We start from the raw sequence: 20,065 nt of genomic DNA, 5'->3' as shown, positions 1-20,065 counted from the left end.
TTAAAAAACTGGAGAGGATCTTGCTATCCACTATAAATTATAGGGCTATCATGAAGATAAGAACGTTGAATCATCCAGTGAAATATTCTAAGAAAATGAGAAAAGATGTTCCAGTGTATTTTGATTGTGGTATGTATACTGTAAAAAGCTCAGTAGAGACCAAAATTGAATTTTTTGCCCAGCATAAACATATAATGTAGTCCAATTTTGAAAATAAGTGTAGCGATGCATCAATGGGGCTCAGTTTGAAGACTTTTTTTTCCAGCATAATATATCTGTAGCATGTAGTAATACTTGAGCTTGCCTTAAAGCACCTTGTAATGCAGTTTCCATCATTTTAATCTCAGTCTTCACCTTCTCTAGTTCAAGCATGGAATCTATACAGTCTGATATATTCAACCCTGAGCTCAGGCATTGCTCTTTACTGCCAACTTCGCCATAATTGACTCTCTCGTCTCCTCCTACTGTCTGATCATTGCCATCATCTACCTTAGAAACTGATCCAGAAACCATTTCTGAAGCCTCACTTGAGGGAGATGCAGTGGACAGGGAGAGTTCACAGGCCATGTCACTCACTTCAGCACTCATTATTGGCTGTGAACCGGATGAATCAACTGCAGCTTCAGCTTGGGTATCACTTGAAGCCTCAGATCGGTTATCACTTGATGCTTCAGCTAGGATATCAGTTGATGCCTCAGCTTGAATAGAACTTTGTTCTACAGTCTCCTCAGCTTGTGTCTCTTGTTCATCTATGCTCTTGGCATGAAATACATTATGTGACTTGTTATGTAAGATGGAAGCAGCCTCCACTTCATCAACCCTGGGTGCTTCTGACATGATCTCCAATGTATCTGAATTTTCAGCAGGCCCTACCTCCGAAATTTCTTTCCCCTGTAATTCATCAGCTGAATCTGGTATTTTAACATCATGGACAACTGGCTCAGGAGGTTCGACAGCCTTAGGTTCTGATTGCAATTTGGGATCGAGTTCAGCTTTGCCAGAGTCTGAAATGACACCATCTTTTTTCTCAGCAATCTGCAGATACTCGCCATCTTTTTTTCTGTCAAGCATTTGATTTTCTTCTAAAGCTGTGGTTTGTTCTGTGTCAGAATTTTGTGTCTCTTTCTCCTCAGCAGTTGATGATTTCTGTGGAGATACAGTTTCCTCTGAAGATTCAACTGTACTATCCTCGCTTTTATGCCCCATAAAGGACATAACTGGCCATAATCCCGAAGCTGGAAAGCAAAAGGAACGAAGATTCCAAATAAAATTGGTCTCAATACACACAAGTTAGAGCATTTAAACAGAGGTGCAGAAAATGCAACCATGTTGTTCCCTAGTTTCTAATTAAACTTCAGCACAATACAGCATATTATCAATTAACTTCCATGCTCATGAGCACTAAGGTCAACATTGTTGCAAAATAGTGAGATCAACCACCTATTTCTAATCCACCATTATAACTTAAACACAGCATGCATGAGCTCAAGCATTCCACAAGGTGTAACTTCAACAACTAGGATATTTAAATCTGTCTAATAAACGAATGTCGCCAAATCATTTTACTTGAAAGATGTAATAAAATAATATAAATAACGTGTAAAAAGTAGTGGTAGTAGTAGGTAAAGTACCTTCAGTGCTGGTACTAGAATCGGGTTTGTCTTCGAAACCAAGTGCAGTATCGAAATTCTTCTCGATATTCTTGACGCTCTCACTGAGCTTATTTACCGCCCCTGCTAGATCAGGAAATGATTTTTTATATTGTATAGTCATCACTAAAGACTTGAATTGTCGCTCATTTCTCCTCAGATACATCATAGAAATCTAGAAAGTTAATATTTCCTATAATATATAACTAATAATAGACACAGAAAATAAATTGCAAATTAATGATTCTCCTTTTAATTTTTCATGATTAGTAATTAAGATGGAATCAATATCATATCTCATATTTCAACATCAACATCGTTGTTATGCCTTTACCCACTTTCCATTTTATTTGATCATAGAATATACAAACAAACCTTAAACACATCAAAAACTAATCTAGGCTATTAAAAATTTATTTATTTTTGTGTTTCAAAAATGTTTTTTAAAAAATTTAAAAAAAACTATAACTGCATTATTGTTGTTGAGCTGTTATTGGATTTTAGTGCTATTTTATACGCACGCACGCACGCAAGTAAAAATCATGGTTTTCAAAAAAAGAGGAGGGAAGTCGATTTCACTGATCACTAAATAAACAGTACTTGCACTTGTTTTGTTTTTTAAATTTAATTTTTAATCAATATATTCTTTTTTAATTATTTAATTTAACTATTTTTAAATAATAATTAATCTTTTTGTTAAGAATTACAATTAAAAAAATAAAAAGTTGGAGACCCAATAAAGCTAATTTTAAAGGATAAATTGAAAAAAAAAATTAAAAAAACTTGAAAGATAAAAACTTGAGTCAACTCAGGTTCACTTTACTAACTTATAATTCATAATATAAAATTAGAATAAAAAAATTATTTAAAAAAAAATAATCTAGAAAAAAAGATCAAAACTAAATAAATAAACTCAAATCACACAAAGTTAACCTAATAAACTTCCAATCCAAGATAATTTTATTAAAAAAATATAAAAAATAAAAAATCTTAAAACCCAACAATTCAATATCAAATAATAAAATTTAAAAAAAAATCAAAAAAAACATTGTTAGCTTGAATAACCGCAACTCAGGATAACCATAGAGGAAGGAAATGGGAAAAAAATAGAAAGTCCAAGGTCCAATAACCTAGTGTAAAAAAATAAAAAAATTAAAAACATAAAATTAAATCGAATTAATTTTTAAAATTAAAAATTAAAATTATGAGACTAAAATAATCCTATTTAAGACAAAAAAAACCTTGAATAAAATTCTTAACCATAAAAAATAAAAAAATAAAAAAATAAAAATCAAATCTAGTATAAAAATTAATGAAGAAAATAATAAGAGACTTAATCAAAAACATAAAAGATGAAAAGATAATAAACAAATAATTAAAAGAATCAAGATCAAAACTTGATAAAAAAACAAATAAAATAAAAATATTGAGAAAAAATTAAAAAACAAATTAAAAAATAAAAATAAAAATTGAATATTAAACAAATGAAACAGAATGTGGAGGGAATAGTTGAAAAAAATTCAAAAAATGATATAAAATAATAATGATGACTTAATCTAGAAAAAAATAGAAAAATAAAAAAAATCCAAAACAAATAATTACCAATAAAAAAATAATCAAAATTAAAAGACAAAATAAATAAGAGTACATCATGATTTTTAGCTAACCTGGGATGAATTATAAAGAATAAAGAGAAAAAATATTAGTGGAAGATGGCTAAGTGGTAAAAATTTAGAACTAAGAGGTTTATTTTTTTTATGATCTCAGATTTGAATCCTTTATTGCTCATATAATTACCACTAGAAGCTTACATGGTCGTTAACTTCAGGGTCTGTAAAATTAGTAATGGTACGTATAAGCTGACCCGGACACCTACATTAATTTAAAAAAAAAATATCATAGTTGAAAAATTTTGATCACTAGACAATATCGCACGAGCCCCTTAAAAGGCATGGGTGATATCAAGGGTGATATCCACTTCATTACATATGTCCCATATGCATTAACAATTTTTTTTTTTGTTATTATTTTTATAAAAATACTAATTTGCCCCTAATCTAAATTGAGAATAATGCAAAGATGATGGAAAAATATTAAAAATACCCCTTGACTCATCCTTTAATTTTATTAATTGCACTATTTCTAAAGAAATTACATAAAAGTCCTCTTAGCCCTTTCATTTTTTGTTGCCGTCTATGTAATTCAATCATGTAAAAAAATATATAAACTATTAAATTGTTCTTAATTAATTTGCAAATAACCTGTGTTTCATGAAAAATATTATTTTACCCCTACAAACAAGGCAAAAACTTTGCACAGAGAAAGACAAAAAAGTAATTATATAGTATAAGCTCATTGTGAATTTTCTCATTATCTACACTAAATGATTGAGCTCCTTTAGTTTTTTCATAACAAGGTTATACACACTCCCGCAATTCATTTGTTTGTTTATTTTATTTTTTTATTTAATCCTTTTATATTCTGTATTTTTTATTTTTTATAGTTAATGATTCAAGTTCTTTTCATTTATCTGAGATATGAAAGTTTTGATAAGATTTTAGGTTAATTTAAGGAGATATGTTTTAATTTGTAATATTAAAACATAATTAAAAAAACAAAAATGAGAGATAAAAACAACCCAGGTGGCTAATCTCAAATTCATGTGAAAAAAAGTTATATTTAGTCTCCCTGTACCTTTTAGGATCTTAGTTTATGTATTAAACCTCTTTGTTTTTATTTATTTATTTGTTCTTTGATTTGAGAGTAGAAATAGAAGCTCGTAGCAGAAAAATAGTGAGGGAGAGAGAAATCTCCTGTTTATTATATTTTAATGATAAAAATTTTATTTTTATTATTAATAATTTTTATTTAACGAGATGGGTTTTATTAAGATTTTTTTTTATTATCTTAATGAAAAAAATAGATCAGGATTGTAAGATAATTTTTACTCCTTTTGATTTTGTGTTTTTAAGTCAATTTAAATGTGTTCTGAGTTGAGGAATTGCTTTATTAACATTACAAGAATGTTTATTATAAGTTTTTAAATGAAAATAAATTGAAAAATAAATTTTTAAATTCAAAAAACCCTAACTTAATTTTTTGACCACATCTTTAGTGGTCGGAAATTCAACAAACAAACACATTGTGTGTTTTTTTAAGATACAAATAAAAATATTTATAATTTATCTTTATTTTTTATTAAATTTGAGATAAATAAGTTGTATTTTCATTATATATTTATAAAAATAAAAATTATATGTACTCACCGACTAGTAAAAACTTTCAAAATAAATAAAATATATAAAATGAAAATTATAAACAAGATAAAATATTTGCTTGTTTATTTATCTTTTATCAATTGTCTAATTCAGTTTTTATTTATCACTCATAATTTTTTTTTATGATTTATCTTTTAATATATTTTTAAATCTACATGGATTATTTTATTGTTTATAAAGTAATAAATTTAATGATCCTATGAAAAAACATTCAAAACACTAATGCCTTCTCTTTATACGTTAAAAGGTTAGCTTGAATTCTTATCCATAGCGTAATACGTATAAGGAGACTAGTATACTACTGAAATTGAGTGGATTTCAACTCTTTTTTTTTAAGACAGCCAACTGTTTCAAAATCAGGAAACCCAAAAAAATCAAAATCAAAACTCTGAGAGAGACCATAAGAATTAACCATTGAGTATTAATTACCTTTTGGAGGTGTACGGTTATATATAGCTCGACTTCCATAAGATTTTCAAGTCACCAGGCAAAAAGTGAATCCAAGGATTTTTGTAATACCTCACACATCTCTATAATTATCTGCAAAGTGTTTTTTAGCGGCTCCTTATATATATATTAAAGGATATCTAAAAATATGGTAGTGATTATTTTTTTTAGAATGTTTTTTATTTTAAAATATATTAAAATTTTTATTTTTTAAAAAATTATTTTTAAATTCAGCACATCAAAATAATTTAAAAATATCAAAAATATATTAATTTAAAACAAAAAAATTTTAATTTTTTTAAAAGCACTTTCCGACTACAGTGCCAAATACTGCATAGGTGACTCACGCTAAGTCATGTTTTTTTTATAAAATATTATAAAAAATTAAAATACAAAAGCATTGATTCTGGTTGCGATGTTGGAAGTAAAAGTATTGAGTCTGATTACAATGTCAAACTCAATAATAATATTTATAATATTAATTATATTATTTAATTTATTTGTCAAAATTTTCATGTTTTTAATCTTCTACAAAGAATTATGGTTTTTACTTGATAGTAATAATAGTTTTTTTAAATTGAATAATAATAATAATAATAATTTTTAATTTTACAATTCAAATCAAATCTACGGTTATTTTTCAATATCGATGATATTTTTTTAAAATTTATTAATTATTTTATTAATAATATTTATAACACAAATCATATTTTTTTATATTAATACTTTTAAATATAATAAAAATATTAATATTTATAATAAAAATAATACTATTTTTAAAATGAATACCTTTTAATTATAATAAACATAATAATATTGATAACATAAATAATTGTATTAAGAAATTCAAGATTCATGAGCATTGGGTCCTGAAGCAGGACCCAAGACCCAAGTGAAATGGGTCCTGATGTAGGACATAAGAGCATTGAGTCTTGATGCCAAATCTAAGATCAATTGGTTATGTGTCTAGAGCACCCAAAAGAATTATAATAAAAATAATAATATTTATAACATAAATAATAGTATTTTTATATTAATACTTTCAATTATAATAAAAATACTAATATTTATAAGACAAATGATAATATTTTCAATATTAATACTATGAATTATAATAAAAATAATAATATTTATAACACAAATAATACTATTTTTAAAATGAATATTTTTAATTATAATAAATATAATAATATTGATAACACCAATAATTATATTTAGAAACTCATGACCCAAGAACATTGGATTTTGCCGCAGGACCTAATAGCAATGGATCGTGGGTTTGGAGCAAAGAAAAATGGGTCTTGACGCAAAACTTAAGAGCATTAGGTCCTCACATCAGATCCAACAAAATTGGATCTTGAAACAAGACCCAAAATCAATTGATTTTGTGTCCGAAGTACCTAAGAGAATTATAATAAAAATAATAATATTTATACCACAAATAATAATATTTTTATATTAACATTTTCAATTATAATAAAAATAAAAGTATTTATAAGACAACTAATAATATATTTAATATTAATTACAATAAAAATAATAATATTTATAAGACAAATATTATTATTTTTAAAATGAATACTTTTAATTATAATAAATATAATAATATTGATAACATAAATAATTATATTTAAGAAACCCGAGACCTAAGAACATTGGGGGTTGCAATGAGACCCAAGTTAATTGACTTTAGACATAGAACTCAAGAGACTTGGATCCTAATATAGGAACCAATCAAAACAAATGTTAATGTAGGATTCAAGAGCATTGGGTCGAAGCGAGCACCGAAGCAAAATGGGTCCTCCATAAGATCCAAGAGCATTGGACCTTGATGTCCGTCCCAACAAAATTGAGGACCTAAGACCAATTGGTTCTGTGTTAGAGCACTCAAGAGAATTATAATAAAAATAATATGTTAAAATAAATATTTTCAATTATAATAAACATAATAATATTGATAACATAAATAATAAATAATTATATCTAGAAACCAAGATTCAAGCTAGTTGGCTCTAGACTCAAGATCCAAGAGGCCTCCTAATGCAGGATCGAAGCAAAATAGGTCCTGACATTGGACCAACATAATTGGATCCTGACACAAAATTAAAGACTAATTGGTTCTGTATTTGGAGCACCTAAGATAATTATAATAAAAATAAAAATATTTATAACACAAATAATTATATTATGAATTCCAAGAATATTTATAACACAAATAAAATATTTTTTAGATGAATACTTTGAATTATAAGAAAAATAATAATATTTATAGCACAAATAATTATGTTAAAAAACCCAAGAATATTTATAACACAAATAATAATATTTTTTTATATGAATACTTTCAATTATAAGAAAAATAATAATTATTATAATACAAATAATTATTTAAACACAAATAATACCAAAGAGAATTAGATCCCGACAAAAGATCCAAGAGACTTGGGTCCTCTGCGAACCTAAAGCAAAATGAATTTTGATGCAAAACCCATAATCATTGAGTCTTGACACAGGACCTAAGATTACAACTAGTGCCTATGGCAGCCCCCAATGCCATGTAACTATAGCCCCATTTGGTGCGCAGGCGCCTAAGGCTTACCAGCCCTAACACCAGGTATTTGCAACTTGGGGGTTGCAGTCTCACCCAAGATGAAGTTGAATTAGGAGAGTAGGTCTGTAACCTCACCATGCCCTACCAAATAGTGCAATTTATAGTAAAATCACTCACAGTCTATAATAATTTTCACTACAATGCAAAACAGTATAATTCACAGTGAATACACTTATAATCCACAGTAATTCCCGCTATAGTAAAACATATTTTTGAGATGAATACTTTGAATTATAATAAAAATAATAATATTTATAATACAAATAATTATATTAAGAAACCTAAGAATATTTATAACACAAATAATAATATTTTTATATGAATATTTTGAATTATAAAAAAAATAATATTTATAACACAAATAATAAGACTAAAGAGAATCCAGTCCTAGTAAAAGAATCAAAAGACTTGGTTCCTAATGATTAACTTAACAATATTGAATCCTAACTTCTAACACAAAATCCAAAACTAAGGCTAGCACCTAGTATCATGTCTGCAAGTTTGGCCTACAGCCTCACTTGGCACGTGAGTATCCAGGGCTTGCTAGCACCAACACTAGTTGTCTATAGAGGGGGTTTATAACCTCACCTAATCTGGAGCCGATCTAGGGGAGTGGGTCTGCAACCTTACTATGCCCAACTAAACAGTACAATTCATAATAAATCTAGAGTTGATTTAGAAGAGTGGATCTGCAACCTTGTCTCACCCAAGCTGGAGCTGCCCTAGGAAAACGGGTCTCCAGCCTCATCATGCCCTATCAAACAGTGTAATCCACAGTAAAATTACTCATAGTCTACAGTGCAAAATAGTGCAATTCACAATGAAAGCATTTACAATCCACAGTAATTCCCGCTATAGTAAAATATATTTTTGAGATGAATACTTTAAATTATAAGAAAAATAATAATATTTATAACACAAATAATTATATTAAGAAACTTAAGAATATTTATAACACAAATAATAATATTTTTTTATATGAATACTTTGAATTATAAATATAATAATATTTATAACACAAATAATAAGACCAAAGAGAAGTAGGTCTTGATAAAAAACCCAAAAGATTTGGTTCCTAACGATGGACCCAACAACATTGGATCGTAACTCCTAACGCAGAACCGAAAGCTAAAGCTATCACTTAAGGCAGTCCTAGTGCTAAATGTCTGCAGGTTAGGACCTCCAGCCCCATTTGGCGCGCGAGTGCCCAAGGCTTGCCAGAACTAATGCTAGTTGTCCGCAGCCGAGGCTGTAACTTCACCTAATTTGGAGCTGACCCAGGGGAGTGGGTTTGCAACCTTATTATGCTTTACCAAATGATATAATCTAGAGTAAAATTATTTACAGTCAACTTTAATTATAGTCTACTTTAACTTCCATTACAATGTAAAACAATGTAATTTATGTAATTTATAGTGAAAATATTCACAATTCATAGTAATTTCTACTATAGTAAAACACTGATTCATTTTAATATATATATATATATATATATATATATATATATAGATATAAGATAAAAGTGTAAGAGATTGTTGTTTATAATGCTTTTTAAAATAGTTTTTTATTTAAAATATATTATAATAATTTTTTTTTAATTTTTTTAATACATTAAAATTATAAAAAAATATCAATTTAATAATTTTTTAAACTAAAAACACTTAAAAAAAAAAAGCAAAAATCATGTCAAACACCCTCAAAATACACTTTATATCTCTCTTATATCTCAAAATGGCAACAAAACATCACATTACTTATTACCTTTTGAAATGCATGATATCTTTTTGTTTAATATCATATTAATATTTTAATATTTTTTAAAGATTAACCTAATTAAATTTAAACTAATCATTCAAGTCACTAAAAGCTTGACTGAATTGATGGTTTGACTAGATCAGTTTTTATTAATTTAACTAAAAAGTTCATGATTTTTCAAATCAATGTGTTAAGTTAAGTTTGACAACTAAAACATTTTTAAATTTGTTATTTTTTCGTTTTGTATGAGTTCTGTAAATTGATGTAAATTAATTTTTTATAAGAAATCATAAATATATTTTGTTTGTAATCATTTTGATTTAAATAAAAAATGTGTTATAAATTTAAGTGAAAGTTTATTTAATTAAAAGTTAAATTTTAAACTTTAACAGATTAAAACATTTAACTTTTGAACGTTATTTTCACCTGCACTCATCGTTCTGCGACCATGGTATAAACCGTTGATTAATCCTAAACTTAATCTTCACCGTCGCTTTCTACAGTAAAGGAGGTCAACATGCAGAAATATAATGGAAATACCCCACAGTGTAAGCCATCAGTTTCCTCTTCCACATTTCAAATCTCTCCCTCTCTCTCTCTGAATTTGTATTGTGTCGATGGATTGAAACGATAAAGGAGATTACCGTCAAAGACGATTGAATCAGTTGAGAAATCGATAAATGCAATTACAATGACATCATTTTTCCCGCCAGAAACGGTTGAATCAGTTAAAGGCGAACTAGGCAAATCGGATTTCACGCCGAGAAAACTGGTTTTCACGGAGTTCGGCTTGTCTCCTGTCGTCAGTGCCTCTCAGCTGCATACGTCGCCTCAAGAGAGGCTCTTCTTGCAAACCAAGCTACATGTGCTTCCGCGTTCTCCATTATCTTTTAAGTGAGCTCTCTTTAATTATCTTTTTTCTGTTTCGATTCACATTAGTTACTTTTATTACTAGTTGATTCGAGGTGGATGTGATTGGTCTTGATTTTACTCTCTTTGAGATTGATAAATTGATTGTTTTGGCTCCATTTGAAGTGTTTAGAAGTGTTCGATTTCTTAGTCAGGCTTGCCGTAATTGTTTGCTTAAAATTATAGAATCTTGATCACAATAAGGAATTGTTGAAATCGGAAAGCTTTACAGCATTTGGTTGATATGTTATCTAAAATTGTTTTTTCCTTCTATCTACTTCTTGCAGGAAGTCAGAGTCTCCTAGAATATCTCTGCCGCAGGCTAGAACCAAAATAATTAATGGCACTCCAAAGAGTCATAGGCAGTGTCATTGCAAGCAATCAAAATGCTTAAAGTTGTGAGTACTCCATTTGCAGCTTCATTGAGTATATGTTGATGAATTTACTTAGTTATCGTTCTTCGTCGTTGTCTTCTGCACCTGTACTAGGGTTCTTGTAATCAAATTTCAAAAACCTTTTGCATTGCAAATGGTACTATTCTCATCCAATCGGATACCTCCAAATGGATATCCTTTACTGAATGCTGGATAACTAGCATGTGTTTTATAGTATTGAAGTGCATTTTCTATATCCGACTAAAAATTCTCGTCCACAAATTGGCAGGTACTGCGAGTGCTTTGCTTCTGGATCATATTGTGATGAATGCAGTTGTGCTGATTGTCATAATAATGTGGAGAATGAGGATGTGAGGAGAGAAGCTGCTGAATGCATCCTAGAACGTAACCCAAATGCTTTCAAACCAAAAATAACTGGCAGTCCGTGTACTCCTGCAGACGATGGGGTATGTAAATTTCAATTTTCTTGCAGAGAAAGATCTGTTTATTCTGGTTACTAAATTTACTCGCCCATGGCCATTGCAAATTGCATATATATATTAAATTATTTAGATAACTTGTATCTTGATTTTGGAAAACAATTAGGATTTTCTTGTTTTATTGTGAATGTTGTATGGTGTTATTCAGTGCAATATCTCTTGTTTCTTTCTTTTCACTGTAGCCATTATTGTGCAATTAGGCATCTTTCTAGCTGTTGAAAAAGATTGTTTTGTTTGTGCCTTGATTGTTAACTGCACTGAGAATGCTTTGCTATAAGTGTAGGATGCGGCAAAAGATGTTTTGGTAATGGCTAAACACATCAAGGGATGCCACTGTAAAAGAACTGGTTGCCTCAAAAAGTATTGTGAGTGCTTTCAAGCAAACATTCTCTGCTCTGAAAATTGCAAATGTGTCAGCTGCAAAAATTTGGAAGGAAGTGAGCTAGGAATGGTTGTTACCTCGGAAAATCATTGTAAGACCAAAGCCTACATGCTGTAGGAAGATGCTAATTCATCCAGCGCTGTTGTATCCTCAAGCCATATCTTCTCTCAAGAATCCAGGAAAAGAACATTTCGAGAACTATTTGATTCGAACATGAGAGATACAGAAATTCATGAGTTTACAAAACATCATGCGGTGAGTTTATATTTCACATGGTGATTCAAGTACTGTTGTTACTAGATATTTGACAAGAACATCAAGGTTGTTATTTCCATATCAGATTAATTACAAGAGCTTATTTTAAATGTTGATATGATGAAAATGATCCTTTAGCGGTTAGCCTTGATTTAATGACAATGGTTGTGTACTTGTATTGCATCTACGTCATGATAGACTACAATTTTTTTTTTCTCATTATATTTATTTCTTGGGATATTATCTTGATCTCAGCAGATTAAATCTCCATCTTTATTGCCATGTTTCTTGAAAAGGCATAGACATTTTAGATTCCTTTTATTTCCTGTATATTATCGTTATTTGTGTTGACTATGGCTTCCACTTATTAAAGAACCATCTCACCTAAAAGTTTAAGCTATTAGGTGAGGTCCCGAGATATAATTTATATTATTTTCTAACACACCCCTTCAAGTGAAAGTCTTTTGGGCTTGAAACTTGCACAGGTCCACATTATCTTATGCTTAATTTTTATCAAATAAATGGGAATGGTGAGATTCGAACTTGAGATCATTTGGTCAACCAGACTCTGATACCATATTAAAGAACCATCTCACCTAAAAGCTTAAGCTATTAGGTGAGGTTTCAGGATATAATTTATATTATTCTCTAACACCACTTACCTATCTCCCACCTCTTTTAAATTTTGTTTTTTGTTACTCTAATAAGGTGAATCCAGTTGGAGTTCATGTTTCAATCCCAACCTTACATGCTGATTGTGTTTGTCAAATTGCTAGTTCTGCAGCATTGGGCTCTTCAAAGCTTACATCCAGGTTAATATATTTGCAACTGATTCTTTTTTTTCCCCTTGACTGTTGACAAAATTTTATGTTTCTTAATCTCAATTTGCTAACTAGTGTTGATGATCTCTATATCAGATCTCTCTTAGCAGATGCTATTCATCCACTGGACACTAGAGAGCTCTGCTCACTTTTGGTGGTTGTATCAGAAGCTGCACAGTTTCTTGCTGGTATGGACTTGTATAGATAGACCCACTTATTCTTATAAGAGGTGAAGAACTGAAACAGACGCGCACATTAAACACTCGAAGTCTCGAACACATGTATACCAAAATATGATCCGGATTATTTCCATCTCTCTCTTTACTGAAACCAGTTATTCACTTCCATAATCTACCAATGGGTTGTTGGCTTGTCGCGGAATTGGTTTTTGCATGGGGTGTTGTCTCAGAATCATACATTGCCAATCAACTTTATAAACAACGAACATACTTACGAGGTAGACATGTTGCTTGTCACAGAGTAACAAATGAAAATTACTAAGCAAATTCATAGAAAAACCTTTTCAAGAATTTTTCATCATGTTCAACAAGCTGTCTACATAAATGAAGGGTATGCAAAAGTTGCAAAAACCTGATATTCGAATTTCTGCTGGAATTCTCATTCCCACCAATCTAATTTTGTTGACAAATATCTAGTTGCCAACCCAAGCTCTATTCGTTTGTACAAGCTTATTTCCTCTTCTATCTTTGTTACATGCCCATGTCTTTGAGGTAAATTCTATTGCATCTACTTCTAAGAGTGATGCGAGTTTAATGATGCATTTTCTCTTTCCAGATGAACATTGCAAGGAACGGATAAAAGAAGTAAAAGAATACCAGATGGCCTGTGATCTTGAGAAAGATTGCAAGAAAGAACCGGATGTTCATCAAGTTGTGCCTCATAACCAATTTCCTGGGAGCCAAACTGATACAACAGTCATGGATAATTCCAGATCTTGTGACAGTGGCATGCAGGATGGAGGGCCGTTTTCATCTGAAGGAGATTACTTGATGGGCGACAAGAAAGACCAATTGTTCACAAGATCTGCTTCCCTAGACCAAAATCTGAATCATGGATGCAATGAAAATTTCACGAAGGAGCATGAAAGACTTGTTCTGACATGTTTACGGGATTGTCTTGGAAAGCTCATCGCTTTTGGAACAATGAAAGGTATGGGTCTGCCCTTCATCTTTCTAAATAGATACAAAAACTACCAGTTTGAAAGCTTGTCAACAATTCAAACATTAAAAACGCATACTACAATAAATAGAGCCTCCAGGAAGTCCATCTACGACCAGCTATAAGTAGAATCCAACAATTTGATGTTTGAGTTGGGAAAAAAATGTGAGAACTTCATTGAAAGTTGATAAAAAAAATATTAAGCACATATTAACTTCGAGAAGAATTAATATTGAACAAAGAGTACATTAATGTAAGAATTCCAGGATAGGTGACCTTTTATTCTTAGGTACCAACTTCATATCGATTAGTGTGATCTGTTTCAAATTTACGTATTCAACTGGATTTAGATCATTGGAGGAAACATGAAGCAAAATTCATCCCCATTCTCTCTAATATTACATGTTATATAAATGTGGCTTTACAAGCGAGTCCAGTTTCCTATTTAACACAAGCGTGTTGTTTTTTTACCCTTGGTGCTCATCAATATACATGTCAAGCTAGGTTATTTTTCTTTATTTTTGTTTTGCCTTCTGTCAATTGAATTGACCTATAAATCAATGTGACTTCATCATCATGTTTTTTGCATTGCTGGGGAATTGTATTTCATTAGGGAGTCGGTTCGAACATCTTAGCACTTGCAACATCAAAGCAAAACCTGAAACCTGATTGAGAAAGCTGCTGCAATGACATGGTAAAATCTCACGGCAGAGATGACCCTGAAGCATTTCGTCCAGAAGCAAAGTCATCGCCACCTAGTGGTCACAGCCGACCATAGAAAGCTGTGTTTTTCCATCATCTCATGCACGTCACAGACAATCAAAATTGGACAAAATATCCGTGAACTTCTGTTGGGACAAAAGGTACTGTAGATAGTTGCATCGACTGAAAAAGGTGATATACGTCAACATCTTTTCAACACCGGTTCAATTCAATAGCCTTTTGATGTAATAAAAGTAGGGAATAGTCAATCTCATTGCAAGAGTCGTTTTTGTCAGGAGTAAATCACACTACAATCCATCCATTTTCCATGCCCTTTTTGTAGAAAAACTTTGATTCGTTTTAATCAATCCTTGCATTCTTGTGTGAATTTCCACGAGTTTTTCTTACTGGTCATTGTCTAGTACGATGTTAAGCGTTCTGGACCTGCATTGAAGAGTAAGAGCTGGTGGCCTGAAGGGCTGAAAGCAAAGTGATGATGACAGTGACTAAACTCGATGCATAAAAAGCTTGGGCCACCAAATGAAAATGCTGGTCACTGTCACTCTTACAAATACATGGTAGGCCGACAAGGTAAAGCTCAAAAGAAACAAACCTGACTACATTTCAAAGCATGATTCACCGGCCTAAGATATCTCCAACCGACTTCTTAATGATCTGGAAAAGCTCTTCCCTATAAGCCAAAAGGAACACCCAAATAAAACAAAACATGTGAAATTCCTGCAAGCCAAGGTATATTTTTGTAACATCAACAGCAACAAAACCAAATGGTCAGTGGTTTTACTTACCGATTGGGTTTGAGCAAGAGATATCGATATATAAACCACTGAAATGGATGGAAAATCTTCAGGTTAGTATTATATAACAGAAGACAAACGAACGCTCAATTTTTTTATTTTCTTTTATGAGATCATTTGGTCCACGAACAGTCGTTGCAAGAACTTGAGCTTCTCTTTCATTTGTTCTCGCGTTCTCAGAAACCACAAGTTGGGTTATATATTACTCACCGAAGAATAAAGGATGCCAACGAATTCTAGTGCACTTGGGACAACAGGCAACTTGTCAACGGCCTATGCATAGAAGGGAAACCACAGATAAATAATTTGCTTTCTTTTCATGGCGGTAGCCAGCAAGATGATTAAGCTGTGTGCTGACATGAATATGCAGGGCAGGGCATTTAATTTCACAGAAATTGGCTACACAAAGCACGAAAATAAGGAAGCCATCTGAAACAAGGCAATTCTGAAACCAGGGGGGTCATAAAGAAAAAAGCTTCACGATGCCTGAACCAGAATAGGTTTGCGCTGATCTATCTCTTGATACATTAAAAAGAAAAATGAGAGAAAAAGAAACGCAGTGGATGTTTCTAGTGATGACCACACAAAAGCTTAAAAGCTTAAGGGGTTTAGAGTGTGGTATTGGTTGGTTTTTAAAGTTTTTTTTAATATCAAAATGTATTAAAAAAATATTTTTTAAAAAAATATTTTTAATATTAATATATTAAAATAATAAAAAATATTAATTTAAAAAAAATTAAATTTTACCCGACCTTCATTTAGAACGCAATACCAAATTAACAGGGGCTTAACCATCATCGATCTCTATGGTACGTCTTTAATTATAAACTTTAATCACTTTTGCTCCTCTAATATTCAAAAGAATCGAGTCCCTATCTTCAGAATCGTCCCACTGTTTCGGACCAATCAAGATTATATCAAAAAACCAGAACCTTTGCACGGCCAAAAGCGATTTTACTTCAAAAAAAGCAAACGAGGGTTAATTTGAAGGATGACAACCAATCATCTCATGCATCAAAACAAACAAGCATCCTTTTCTATCATCAACGAACTTGAGAAGATTTCAACTTTACAGAACATAAGAAACCGCGACCGCAGGGGGGAGATGGCAATAAAAGAAGCTGCGTGCAGATAAATGACATAGCAGACCACATTTTGACTACGAACAGAACAAAATCAAAGAACAAGAGAAGGGAGAGGTTAACACTCACAATGTTTTGAACAGACTTAACAATGCTGAGGGAGGTTGATGACTCAGAGCTTTCCCCAGTAGCCTTGACTACAACAGCAGCACAGTTCTGTCTCTCTACAGTGCAAAATCATCGAGACTAAAGCAAGAACGGCAACAAAAGCACAAGCATCAACACGATAAGAAATTTTAACTGGGTGACCTACAACAACTTGCAACAATATTACAGCGACAAAACAAGGATAGGCAGTTCCTCGTGCATACAACAGACTTTGCAAGTTTAGCCAGTTGCTAAAATCACTAGAGTGTAAGGTCTCGTGGACAGAATGTCGAATCTTAAAACCACAGAAAATCTAGATCCAGACTATTGAAAACTTTGCTCCCAGCTCGCCATGAATCATTTGAGAAAAGAGCCCATCTCTGAGAATAAAGGTAAAGAATTTCCCGGTTCTGCCTGTTGTATTCAATAATTTGGCCCAATATCCGAGATTTCACAGAGACTAAGGTTCACATGAGTAAGCAAATGAAAAACATTAGCTAATCAGCCCAGCTCTTGCTCTCCTTTTCACTCTATTTACATTGATCGTGAGACCTTAAATCTCAATTTTTTTCAACATCAGTAAGCAACAGCATACACTGCCTGCCCATGAGAACGCTTTAGTTTTCAATGACACAAGTCCCAGAAGTAGCATCTTAGTCATAATCTCAACACACACAAGCTCAACACACTCTACTTGTAACATTAAATTCTGCTAATGAGCATAAACAGGTTCTACAAGCTACTAATATGTTAACTGAAATAAGCAAGATGACTTGAACAGTTGACCTAAACCATAAAGCTTATTAACGTAAAATGCAAAGTAGATCCTTTAGAATCCATTCTTACCTTTAATGGTAGAAAGTGGGAGCTTTTGAAGAGACCTGAATGGGATCCTTTTACCATGGACCAACAACGGTGGAGAAGGCAAGTTTGCATAAATGGAAGCCATGTCTTCTTCCTAAAATAAAACAACAGAAAGAAACTATCAAATTTTGAGAGGTTTATGAGATAAAGCTGAGATTATACTCCATAGTTTAAAAATGAAAAATGGGTTTCAGAATTTGTACTTCTTTGATTGCGAGAGCGCGAGGTCGATGCGCCACACAGAAATGTCTAGGTTTTGTTTGTGGCTAAGAGCTTTTTGCCCTCATCATCCACCAATTTAGGTTTTTTTTTTTTTTTTTTTTTTTTTTTTTTGCATTGTGTTTTTAGAAATACATTATACTTCTTTTTTTATAGCATCAACGTAGTGAAATCGTTAAAAATATTTGTAAAAATATAAATTTAATATTTTTAAAAAATAAACAATAATACAAAAAGTATTTTAAAAAACAGGTTTAACTGCATTAATTACTAAAAATAAAATAATTAATAAATATAACTATGTGCCACTTCAAAAAATATGAGTTAATTTCTAACAAAGAATAAAGAAAATACCAATATTATAAATATGTTTTCGAGTATTATTAAAAAAATTAGGGTTAATTAACTTTGCCTTTTATAGGCCCCCCCCCCCCCCTTTGTGTTCATTCTTTCAAAATTTGCATCCTAAAATTTATAAATTAATAACACTTTGCATCCTAAAATTTACAGGATTACAATTATATTTTATTTAATTATTAAAGAATCATTACAATATTAATATTATAACTTTACCATCAAACATATAATTATAATTTTGTCATCAAACTAATATTATAAATTTTTTTTTTATAGTATTTCATCAAACACTTTATTTATAATTGCCTATAATATAAATGATGTGGCTCTTTTGTAGATCCTTTTACTATTTATCTTTTTATTATTTATCTTCTTACAATTAACTGTGAATTATAATAATAATAGTTTTTTAATAAATTTTTATTCTGATCCCATTTTTTCTTTGTACAATTAAGTTTTTTTAAGCACTTAATTGCATGTATTTAAAGATAGAGAACTGGAATGAAAATTTTAGATAACATAGGAGATTTTTTAAAATTTATTTGAAAAGTATATTTTAGTAGTTATATTTTTATTATTATGATCTAGAAAGAGAAAATTAATATTTAAATAATTAATATTATTTTATTATAATAAGATTACGATAATTTAAATCTTAGTAATGTTTTTATTATTGTGAAAAATGAAATTTAAAATATTATATGAACTAATAATTATTTTATATCATGCTTTGATATTAATGCTTTATTCCTAACAAATGATCATTATAAAATTGTTTTATTCTATTAATTCAAAAAAAATGCATTCTTAACTAAGATTAATATCAATGAATGAAAAAGATGTAATATTTATATAATATTTATAAAATTGTTATATGTGATATTATTATATTTATTTAAATATATTTATTACTAATAAAGGCTTCGTTTATCTTTAATATTTATGTAATATAATAAATATTCTTGGTTGGTGTTCTCTTGAATGCTGGATATTTATTAGAGTCATAGAGAGTAATATATATTATATTCTTTTCTTTACGAAAGGAAGTAATTGTTCTCATAAACTAAGGTATAAGAGATACCTAGAACTAATATGTAGGTGCTTATTATAAGACATATGTGTTGAACTCAACCGTATGAAAATTCCATATATAGAGATCCTCTATATCTATGAAAAGACTCACGTGATAGTTGTGTAAGTGATTCATAGACGTGAAATCACTAAGTTATTTTACATAAAGACTATTATATTTTAATCTTATTGCATGTTATCTTAATCAAGGTAACGAAAGAGTATTGATTAAGAAATCCTTATTCAAGATGAAATGATATTTGAAAAGAGTTTTAAATTTTATTCAAACAATCACTGGTTATTATATAGAGAACAAACATGATTTAACATGGTAGACATACTGCATGCTTTAATGTTAAATCATAACATTATCAATGAAAGGATATTAATTACACTGAGAAAACGGTCATTGAAAGATTAAATCAAACAACTAAATACCTTTATAATATTTAAAGGATCATGACATGTTACTAAATGATGCATCTAATCTTCAAATATAACTTAATCAATTATTGAATTAATAATAAATTAAATTATTAAATTATATTTAATTAGAATTATAATTTATATTTGGATCAACATATTAGAAACCTAATGCGTCACAAACATTAAGAGTCATTAATCAGAAATTAAATTGTAATGGTTTAA

The 20,065-nt window shown here is 30.2% G+C and overlaps 2 protein-coding genes, 1 long non-coding RNA gene and 1 pseudogene across 3 annotated transcripts; 2 read left to right on the top strand and 2 right to left on the bottom strand.

The window, feature by feature from the left end:
- Positions 1–294: 294 nt before the first annotated feature.
- LOC105114839 (golgin candidate 5-like) lies at positions 295–1,815 on the bottom strand (the record flags this gene model as incomplete). Its single annotated transcript, XM_011011530.1, has 2 exons — positions 1,632–1,815; positions 295–1,235 (listed from the first exon to the last, which is right to left on the bottom strand). Coding segments are annotated over exons 1-2 (1,125 nt in total), but the record flags the coding sequence as incomplete, so codon positions are not given.
- Positions 1,816–10,306: 8,491 nt separating this feature from the next.
- LOC105114835 (protein tesmin/TSO1-like CXC 6) lies at positions 10,307–15,170 on the top strand (annotated as a pseudogene).
- Positions 15,044–18,080, bottom strand: LOC105114837 (protein CURVATURE THYLAKOID 1C, chloroplastic-like). The gene is made up of 7 exons (XM_011011528.1): positions 17,974–18,080; positions 17,753–17,864; positions 16,889–16,983; positions 15,888–15,950; positions 15,669–15,706; positions 15,476–15,553; positions 15,044–15,341 (listed from the first exon to the last, which is right to left on the bottom strand). The coding sequence occupies exons 2-6, from the start codon at positions 17,853–17,855 to the stop codon at positions 15,499–15,501; spliced, it is 354 nt and encodes a 117-aa protein (XP_011009830.1). The 5' UTR covers positions 17,856–17,864; positions 17,974–18,080; the 3' UTR covers positions 15,044–15,341; positions 15,476–15,498.
- LOC105114836 (uncharacterized) lies at positions 15,355–15,549 on the top strand. Its single transcript, XR_840223.1, has 2 exons — positions 15,355–15,410; positions 15,445–15,549. It is a non-coding gene; the product is annotated as an uncharacterized LOC105114836 (long non-coding RNA).
- Positions 18,081–20,065: the final 1,985 nt, after the last annotated feature.

This window comes from Populus euphratica, unplaced genomic scaffold (genome assembly GCF_000495115.2).
Source record: "Populus euphratica unplaced genomic scaffold, PopEup_1.0 scaffold1130.1, whole genome shotgun sequence".
NCBI lineage: Eukaryota > Viridiplantae > Streptophyta > Magnoliopsida > Malpighiales > Salicaceae > Populus > Populus euphratica.
This window is presented reverse-complemented; position numbering and strand designations above follow the sequence as displayed.

Excerpts from the sequence above, each read along its gene's own strand:
- LOC105114837 (XM_011011528.1), bottom strand. The coding sequence starts at position 17,855 with ATGGCTTCCATTTATGCAAACTTGCCTTCTCCACCGTTGTTGGTCCAT. Across the intron at positions 16,984-17,752 it reads CCCACTTTCTACCATTAAAG|AGAGACAGAACTGTGCTGCT; the intron begins GTAAGAATGGAT and ends TTTGCACTGTAG. Across the intron at positions 15,707-15,887 it reads TTGGCATCCTTTATTCTTCG|TGGTTTATATATCGATATCT; the intron begins GTGAGTAATATA and ends CATCCATTTCAG.